The sequence below is a fragment of the Triticum aestivum genome, chromosome 6D (genome assembly GCF_018294505.1).
Source record: "Triticum aestivum cultivar Chinese Spring chromosome 6D, IWGSC CS RefSeq v2.1, whole genome shotgun sequence".
Classification (NCBI taxonomy): domain Eukaryota; kingdom Viridiplantae; phylum Streptophyta; class Magnoliopsida; order Poales; family Poaceae; genus Triticum; species Triticum aestivum.
Genome location: NC_057811.1, coordinates 469,228,943 through 469,239,046, shown reverse-complemented (window position 1 = coordinate 469,239,046; position 10,104 = coordinate 469,228,943). Strand labels below are relative to the sequence as shown.

The window sequence follows — 10,104 nt, the reverse complement described above, 5'->3', positions numbered from 1 at the left end:
CCAACAGACACTTTCGGAGATACCCGTAATGCACCTTTATAGTCACCCAGTTACGTTGTGACGTTTGGCACACCCAAAGCACTCCTACGGTATCCGGGAGTTGCACGATCTCATGGTCTAAGGAAAAGATACTTGACATTAGAAAAGCTCTAGCAAACGAAACTACACGATCTTTTATGCTATGCTTAAGTTGGGTCTTGTCCATCACATCATTCTCCTAATGATGTGATCCCGTTATCAATGACATCCAATGTCCATAGTCAGGAAACCATGACTATCTGTTGATCAACGAGCTAGTCAATCTAGAGGCTTACTAGGGACAGGTTGTGGTCTATGTATTCACACATGTATTACGATTTCCGGATAATACAATTATAGCATGAATAATAGACAATTACCATGAACAAAGAAATATAATAATAACCATTTATTATTGCCTCTAGGGCATATTTCCAACAGAATGTCGCTGGTTTTTCGATGACTACTGATGATCCTACACTGTTTGTTCACTTTTCACCTCATGGTTGAACTCTTCTTCTATATGTTGACATGATCATCACTGATGATGGCCTGTTTCGTAACTTTCGTGGGATTGAGGTTTCCTCTACCTCTAATGGCTTTTTTATTTCCAAAAAAAGTATACACAAGATCTTCATGCTCGTGATGCTCCTACTGAAGAGCGCACTGTTGATACTCCCATGGAGCTCGGCGTTCACGACCATGCTTCTGAGGGTGATCCCTCCGACGTTTTACCGTCATTCTGTTGGGAGCCTTGTCTATCTAGCTGCCACTCATCCGAATATCTCCTATCATGTCCATATTTTGAGTTAGTTTGTCTCTGCCCCCACTTTGATTCACTATGGTCACCTTATTTGTCTTCTACAATATTTTGTGGCACGGCCTCTCACCGTTTTTTTTTCCTGCTCCAGTTCATTACAGCGTCATGCATATTCGGATGCTACGTGGACTAGTGATCCCTTGGATTGCCATTCACTTTCTGCTTACCGTGTTTTTCTTGGTGGTTCTTGACGACACAGGTGACTTGGTTATGGTGGTTACTTTAGAAGTTTGATGTGCCTGTTACTACACCGACTATAGTATTGTCATACAGTACATGTGCTATTAGTATTGTGCCCGACCCTGTAAAGCATGAGCTAACTCACCAAGCATATTGGTGTTGATACTTCTTTCGTGCGCGCTGATGTGTAGTATCAAATTGTTTCTCTTCTGTGCCTTCGGATTTCCTTACGAAGCTCCAGACTAGATCACAACACATCTTATATATCTCCAAACTCATTATTGTTGATCCACCATGAGTTTGAGGGGGCATTATAATTATATATTGTATTTAGTTGTGTATCCCTTTGTATTTCTATGTTCTTTAAGGGTCTTTCTGCATATTCTAGCACACATATATGTGTATATATACTAGACTATGGCCACCTAAAAATACAAGTTGCATATTTCCTAAGAGTAGCGGATCTAGCTGTTTTTTTCTTCCTTTTTTTCGTAAGGACATAAATGCTCTCTAAGTCTCTATTGAATATCTCTACATCAGAGCTAAGGGAGTCGTCTGATTCCCTAAAAAATATCTAAGTAATTTGATCGATGTTTGACTATAATCAATTGTACAGCTTTCCGTACAACCCGTCTTCAAAAAAGAAAAATATTAAAAGTTACAATCATTAGCTATGTACATATTCACATCGTGCTTCTTGATGCTTGCGAAAGCTTCTATTTCCTTGGCAACGGTCACTATGTACACCCCCATCAGGCTCTGATTATGACAAATGAAAATTGTCAGTACCGGTAGAACAGAACAGACGGTGAAACAATGACAAACTGCCATGACAGTAGTTAGTAGTGAGTGATTCGACAGAGCACCTCCCCTTGCTTGAGGAAAAAAATAAAAGCAGAGGACTTCTCAGTTCTAAGTTCTAACCTGTTATATCGTGTTCTTTTTGTTTGCCCGGAACATGAGAAGGCGGTCTCTGTATTGAGCTGAAATTGTAACATGAGAAAGGATATTACCCATTACAAGGATTACACAAAACAATAACCGTTAATGTTAATCTTTTTTGGTCAAACGTGAAAAAAATGCAACAGGAATGAACGCCTGAATTTTATTTGTACAAGTCATCATCAGCTTACCAGCATCTTTATAGCGTTCCTCAACAGCAGCAATAAGCATACCGCGGACCAAATCGAACTCCTGGGCTTCAAAGCAAGGCTGGTCACCAGGCCTACAACAAAATGATAATGATGTGTGTGTGTGTGCTTGGAGAAACACTTGTTCTGACAGGAACCTATGAAACTTATTTTTGCCATCTTACTTGTCCAGTCTTGTGTACTGGATTTGGTCAGAGTTCACGTAACTCCCAGTTGGCTTTGGTTGTATAACTTTCAGACCGTTGTTGTATGCAATCCGCTTATTGACTTGTATAGGAACCTGAGGGCAAAGATAGAGGAACTTGAATTAATAAGTATAATAAGGTTTCATGAAGAAGCAGAGCACCAATTTCATACTTCAGGAATTTCTTTTCTTTCGACAAAGGGTAATTTATTAATATCAAAAATGATATCAGTTACGCCCACAATAACAAGACATGGTCAGAGACTTTGAGGACGCACATAGCCAAAAAATATAACACGGAAGAGAAAAATAAAGAGAGCCAACGCGAACAACAGCACGCAACAAGTAAACTGGCAGCAACACCATTTACCGCCCTTGACTTACACGAATGGCGAATGGCTTTCTGTACTCACAAATCATACTATTCAGATCATCTATGGTGCACAGCCAGCAAGGTTGCAAAACAAGATCATCGAAAATACAAAATAGATAGCTTTTGGTGATTGGACGAGGAAATCGGTTACTCTGATTTTTTTCATGTAGTCTGTAGAGAATGTTTAATAGAGTATATACATAACAAATCCCACCAGGCCAAAGAGGTTAAGACAACAGCTTCAGTTGTAAGCAATTCCTATAGGTGAAAACCAAAATATTATCAGCAGTTACTACTCAGTAACATAGACAAATGCATACCTTGCACCGGAAAGCAATGTTGATGGCATCTGATGGCTTAAGATCAAAACTAATAGTCTCTTCTTCATTTCCAATCTGGATACCATGAGGTTGTACTTACTTCAGAGGTAAACATAATTCTTATTCAAATGACGGTGTATTTTCAAGTGGTGTTACCTTTGCAAGATACAATCTAGAATAGTAAGCATCATGCACCATTTCTGTAATCCGCACCAAACGTACCTAGAACAGGAGGAGTATATAATCAAAGTGATAGATGAAAATAGATACTATTATTATCAAAAGAATACACATATACCAGAAAATAAGCAATTTCTCATTAGGTTATAATTTAGACAAATAGGTGTATGTTATTCATTGTATGATTACCAGATCAGGCACCCATTCCCCGGCAATAAAAAAGGTCAGGCACCCTTTAATGTAATATTACACAACAGCATCAGTGCACATCAATAAAGTATACCAGACAGGTTTGGAAAGGTAGTACCGACTATTTCGTATTAAACTCACCGTATATCCCATCATTTCGGTCATCTCCTTTACCACATTATAAATTGTTGGCCTTGGCTAGAAAATCCCAGTAATGCAACGCAGTTCAAAAACAGAAGAAAAAAAGGTGGTTAAAACCGTAATTATATTATGTGGGTGCTAATTAGTATCTGGAGAATTTATTTTTTAGCTAAAGCAGCGAAGTCTTACAATTCGAATGTTCCGAAGGGCGGCCAGTAGCATGATACTTGGTGTCTCCACTGGAAGAGGCAGTGTGGGCACATATCAGTATATTAATTACGCAATTAGAGAAGCATCGATCTGTAGAGTTGCAAAATGTGTCCAAGCAGGGAAGAAGAGGTACATACTGACAATAATGGGGAGCAGAAGATCGCTTCCATCTTCCATCTTGAGCACGATAGCGTGGTGAGGCGTAGAATCGCGCAGTCTTAGCACGCGGGGATTGTTCTGGACACATCTAAGGTTTCTTCCGTCGCGCATTCTTATCACAAAACCATCTGACACACATCTGAGCTCAACTGTGTAAACAGATACAAGCAGTCACTGAATCCGCCGAAGCAAACTAACCAGAAACCAAATTACTCAGATACTTAAGCATCGAACCCCAAGAGGTTGTCCTTGTAAACCTACCAGCCTCCATGACGCTGGAGTCGACGAACTCCTCGCCGCTGGCGTCGAAATTCGCCGGCGGGGCGCCGTTCCCGTCAGATGACGAGCCGTAGCTACAGCAAACAGGCCAGAAGCTAGTGCTGTGCTGCTGGGCCGGGGCACCGAAGAACCTGGGCGACACGCGGTGGTAGTCGCCCGGCGAGACACCACCGCAAGCCCTCCTCCGCATGCGCACGCGCCTCAGCAGCTGGCCGCCGATCCGAGAGCCGGAGGTGAGAGCAGGCGCAGCGCAGCGCGGCAGAATCGGCCCGCGGATGACCTCCATCCCCTTGGATTATCAAGAGCAACGCTGAAAGAACGTTGGGATTGACCACCGAGATCAGAATATCCGATCACCGCGAAATGATGAACGGAAGAAGAGGGGTCGATCAGCGGAGCTTACCAGCGCTAGCTGCCGGATGGAGAATGGATGGGATGATCCGCGCCGAAGAAATGGTGTTTTTTTTGTGGCGGATTTGCTGGAAGAACCGGCTCGAATTTTTTCAGCCAATTGTTAGTGAGATCCTTATCGCTAAGCCTAAGCTCTCCGGTTTTATGGCCGAGAAGCGGTTGGATGACGTTGCCGTGAAGTTGACACTATCGCCCGTATGACCTGTTTTCGTCAGATATTTTTTTGACTGAAAGGGACCTTCCCCCGTCCCATTTTATCGAAAAACGAGGCAGGCAGATCCTCAGGGGGTGTTTGTTTCCAGGGACTTTTTTGTGTAGGCACTAGAAAAAGTCCCTCTTAGAGACTTTTTTACCAAACGGGAGGGACTTTTTAAGGACTAAACTAGGCATTTGGGACTAAATGAAGAAGACTCTCAAGGAGAGTCTTTTTGAGACTTTTCCAACAATGCCTCTCCATGCATTCATTGGCCCGCCATCCCATGGTGTTGTTTGATTGTTATTTTTCTATATACTAGAGGCAACATGGTCATTTAATAACCTCTAGGAAGGGACTAGGGACTTTTTAGTCTTTGGAAACAAACAGGAAGGGACTTTTTAGGGACTAGGGACTTTTTAGTTGGGACTAGAAAAAGTCCTAGAACTACAGAACCAAACACCACCTCAGAACAGCATGGGCATTCGGGTTTTGGGGATTTTTCGTTTCGGTTAATTCGGTCTGTGGGTATTTTGGCTTTACAAAAATGTGAACCGAATATGCCTTTGCCTACACAGATGACTGAACCAGTGGCGGAGGTAGAGGGTGGCCAGGGTGGGCCATGGCCCACCCTGAGATTTGAAAACAACATTTATACCATAGGAGAAAAGATAAAAAAAATAAAAGAAAAAAAATAAGTGTATATGTACAGTACACTGCTGGCCCACCCTGGCCCAGTGGGCTAGGTCCGCCACTGGACTGAACCTATATAGACCGAAAGAATTATTCGGTTCTTTCGGGTACCCAAAAAAAAAGCTCTTCTGCAAGGCTGAGGCAATCAACCGAGAGAGAATATCCGAAGGAGAGTCGAGGTAGGCAGCGACGCCATGCCAGTCACCGTGACAACAATGCGGCGGGAGACGATAGCCAAGACAAGACAAGGGTGAGGGGATGAGAGGTGGGCAACACCGCGCCCAGGCGGTGTGGCAGCAGGCCACAAATGCGGCTGCGCTGATCGCGGATAGCCGGGGAGAGCAGCCGGCGGCTGACCAGGAACGCTCGAGCGAAGCGAGGCCATAGGCAGGTGACTAGTTGAGCACGGAGAGGATCTAGGATTCTTGGGCAGAGCGGAGCGAGAGCGGCGGATCGAGGGCCATATATATGTCCCCTTCCACAATAGGTACCTCATCTGCAAATCCTTAAATCCATACAATCACATGCATCTACCTCTATGTAAATTACATATTGATACAACACATAAAGTCCGGCTAATTCACCTTGCATACCATCGGACTACTAGATCTACTAAGTTATGGGAGTAAATAGCATAAAACTACTAGTTTACATGTTAGGGTTTCAAAAAATACTAGATTTTAATTTTTCTCACAAACCTACCAAACGCGTTGTCCGCTGTTTAGAAAAACCCAAACCCACGGTGACCTAGGTGGGGGCGCAGCCAAATGCCGTCGGCGGCGAGCTATTGAGCCAAGGCGTCAATGGAGGCAGCTCGAGCTTCCCGGCGCAGCGGTCGCAGCAGCCATCCCCACCCGCGGCTCAGGTTGATCCGGCGAGCTCAGATCCGGCAGTCCGCGCGGCTAGGGAAGTGGCGAAGTGCATCCAGGCGTATCCAGATGGCAGCCACAGGTGGGCGTCGTCCTTTGGTGGAGTGAGGTAAGAAATTTCTGGGCCCTTCATACGTTTAGTTCAAATTAGAACTAGGGTTAGTACTTGATTGTTCTTGGCAGGTACTGTATTTTATTGGCTATGTCACTTTAGAAGATAGTGCATTTGGTTAGTGCATTTGGTTAGTTCATTTGGTCAGTACATTTGGTCAGTGCATTCAATGTAATTAGAAGAAAGTTCAGTAATGTGCAGTGGATTTGGTCATTGTTTTAAGTTTCAGTGACTTAATAAATAATTGTTTGTCAATTTAATCCTATAGCTTAGATGAAGAGATTTGGGACATGAGGCTGCATTTCCAAGGAACAGATAATATGGAGAGAAAGTATTCAGTTTCTTCAGATATCAGTTATCTGACCATATTAGCATTGGCTGAGTTGGAGGGTTATGGAATGGAGGCTTTTCTGAATTATGTAAAGGAAGAGGGAAAGGGCTTGGAGGGGGTGGAGGTCTTGGATAGTGAGGAGGCATTAGAGGAAATGCTTGACTTATTTGTTGATAAGAAGATCCTGAACATCACTGTCAGAAAGCCTACTGATCCAAGCCCAGCAGATGTTAATATGGATCACAGCTTGCTTGAGGAACAGATTCCCATAAGAAATGTTGGTGAGCAAGTTGTTTATAGTGTTTCCCAACAAGGTGTCCTGTATCCACTCCATAATGCAACTTTGGCACCAGTAATCCCTGAGGAGCCCTATCTTAACACACAACAAAGTTGTAATTTCAACAAGGGGAAAAATGTTGTGGAAGAAGAAGAAGAAGATGTAGAAGTAGAACATGATGAAGATGAAGATGAAATGGACAAATCTTCTTCAGATTTTGAGTTTTTTAAGGGTGATTACAAAGGGCAGACAATATCATACAAGGCTTGGTGTAGGGGTGAAGATGAGGCTGGCACAGGGACAAGCCATAAGCCTAGGGAAGATGAAGATAGTGCAGAGCACTATTGTGGAGCAAACTCAGAACCATCTGAGTTTTGGGAGGAAGACCAAATCCTTTCTGAACATGAAGAACCCTCAGTTGTACCAAAGAAAGGAGCAAAGAAGCTTAAGCCTGTCAGAAAACCAGGCCCAACTAGCAAGTCACACAGTGAGCCTGAACCCATCAAGTTTGAAGATTTTGTGCCTGAACCTGATGAATACTGCTTTCCAGGTGATTTTGGCCTTAGTGATGAAGAAGAAGTTCCAAGGTTGCCTTCTGGTAGGAAGAGAAGGTTGAAGAAGAGGAAGGAGAGGAGGTGGTATGATCCATCAGCCCCTGATGCACATGAGCAGTTTGCATTGCATTTGTGCTTCCTAAATGTTGTGGAGTTCAGAGAAGCACTAAGAAATTTCCATGTCATGACACTTAGGAATTTTGAGTATCACAGAAATGAACCAACTAGGGTTATTGCTTGGTGCTCTCATAGAAAGCAAGGTTGTCAGTTTTACATAGTGGCCTCTAGAATAGCTAATGAGTCAACTTTCAGCATCAAGAAGATGAAGTTGGATCACACTTGTGGAGCAAGTGGAGAGAGCACCAAGGTTACAGTCAATTGGGTTGCCAAGGTTTGTGAGGATACCATTAGATCAAACCCTGGAGCTGGTGTTGAGACAATTATGTCATACACAAAGAAAACATATGGTGTTCATGTGCCTAAAAGCTTGGCATATATGGCAAGGAAGCAAGCACTTGAAGTTGTGCAAGGAGATCACAAACTCCAATATCACAGACTAAGGGACTATCTACAGTGTGTTCTAGATACTAATCCAGGCAGTAGATGCATAGTGACAACAAAAGAGCACCTAGAAAATCCAGCTCCTACCCCTAGGTTTCACTACATGTTCTAGTGCCTTTTTGCATGCAAAGTGGGCTTTCTAAATGGATGCAGGCCATTTATAGGTACATGATCCTTACACATATATCTAAGATGGTTGCATTCATGTTATTTACAACTAATGTGATCATATTTTCAGGTTTAGATGGTTGCTTCATCAAGCTCAGCACTGGACAACAGATATTGGCAGCTACTGGCAGGGATGGGAACAACAACATCTTCCCCATTGCATTTGGTGTTGTTGACAAGGAAGAGACAGACAGCTGGACATGGTTTCTGACACCGCTGAGATTTGTTATTGGAAGTGGGAACAAGTTTGGCAAGTACACAATTATGTCTGACAGGCAAAAGGTATGTGCTCCACTACTCATGACCACCACACTTTAAACTTACCATCATACTTAGCCATCATTCTAAACCATCATAATTAACAGGGATTGTTGAATGCAATCAATGATGTATTCCCTGACTCCCCACAGAGGTTCTGTCTTAGACATATATATGCCAACTTCCAGTCTGCTGGTTTTAGAGGGGAGGAACTCAAGAAACACTTAGATCAGGCTGCCTATTCCTTCACTGAGAATGGTCATGAAAAAGGGATGGAAAACTTGAAGAAAGAAAGTTTTGAAGCTTGGCAGTGGTTGTCACAGATACCAGACCATACATGGGCAAGATATAAAATGGATACTGTTTGCAAAACTGGCCTGGTTGTTAACAACCTCAGTGAAGTTTTCAACAGGATGATATTGGATGTTAGGAACAAGCCAATCAGGACTATGCTGGAGGGCATAAGAAAAAAGTTGATGATCAAGTTTCAGAAAACCAGAGAGAAAACAGAGTCATGCAGATGGGAGATCACACCAACCTACTCAGAAATTCTAGAAGAAGGCAAGAAGTGGGCTAAGTATTGTGATGCATACATGGCAGGTCCAGGCATCTGGCAAGTGACTAGTAGCTCTGAGAACACATATTGTGTTAACTTGAACAACCATACCTGTGACTGTAGGTGGTGGGACATGACAGTTGTGCCTTGCAGTCATTCCATTGCTGCAATGCAGAAAGCGAAGCTACACCCTGAAGACTTTGTCAATGCTTTCTTCAAAAAGCCCATGTACTGTGAAACATACAAGCATATAATTTTCCCAGTTCCAGGTCCTGACCACTGGCCTTATACCCCTGGAGATGACATATCTCCACCAGTGTTCAAAGAAAAGAAGGGCAAAAAGCAAACTGCCAAGAGGAAAGGTGTATTTGAGGTGCCAGCAAAAAAGGACACCTCAAGAATTGGTACTGTCACATGTAGCAATTGCAAGAAGCAAGGCCATAGGTTCAACAATTGTGGTGACCCTTTGAAGCCTAAGTTTCAGATGAGGATGAACAAGCACCAGGTCATTTGAGGCCATTTTTCATTTCATTTCATTGTTAAATTTCTTACAATGTTTCTTAATTGTGTAGGAAAATAGGGCAAAATACTCTCAAGCTGGTTCTTCTATGGCTACAAATGCTCAGAGGCCTCCAAGAGTACCTGCTGCTACTGCACCTGAACCAAGACCAGCTACAGCAAGAACTACAACTTGTGCACCTCCACCAGCTCCAGTTGCTACTTCTAGGGCAAAAAAAAAAGGGTTGCTTCAACTATTCCAGCAGCAATAGCACAAGGACCACCAGCTAAGAGGAGCAGGACTAACACTTCTTCTGCTGCTAACACTTCTTCTCCTGCTAAGAACACCAGATCATCTACAACTTCTCCAGCAAAGAACACCAGATCTTCAAGTGCCCAGAGAAGAACATTCATTGCAC

General features: G+C 43.1%; 1 protein-coding gene across 1 annotated transcript; it reads right to left on the bottom strand.

Moving 5' to 3' along the window:
- Positions 1–1,577: 1,577 nt before the first annotated feature.
- On the bottom strand, positions 1,578–4,800 carry LOC123145967 (bifunctional nuclease 1). The gene is made up of 11 exons (XM_044565512.1): positions 4,608–4,800; positions 4,187–4,514; positions 3,904–4,074; positions 3,746–3,795; positions 3,557–3,613; positions 3,203–3,268; positions 3,047–3,121; positions 2,334–2,449; positions 2,152–2,243; positions 1,943–2,001; positions 1,578–1,777 (listed from the first exon to the last, which is right to left on the bottom strand). Exons 2-10 carry the CDS (start codon positions 4,488–4,490, stop codon positions 1,946–1,948), a joined length of 987 nt encoding a protein of 328 aa, XP_044421447.1. The 5' UTR covers positions 4,491–4,514; positions 4,608–4,800; the 3' UTR covers positions 1,578–1,777; positions 1,943–1,945.
- Between the last annotated feature and the right edge of the window lie 5,304 nt (positions 4,801–10,104).

What these genes read in the sequence shown, in the direction of transcription:
- LOC123145967 (XM_044565512.1), bottom strand. Translation starts at nt 4,490, where the DNA reads ATGGAGGTCATCCGCGGGCCGATTCTGCCGCGCTGCGCTGCGCCTGCT. An exon ending in TCTGCTCCCCATTATTGTCA is followed by an intron (nt 3,796 to 3,903) that starts GTATGTACCTCT and finishes TGCCTCTTCCAG; the next exon opens with TGGAGACACCAAGTATCATG. An exon ending in CTAGATTGTATCTTGCAAAG is followed by an intron (nt 3,122 to 3,202) that starts GTAACACCACTT and finishes CATGGTATCCAG; the next exon opens with ATTGGAAATGAAGAAGAGAC.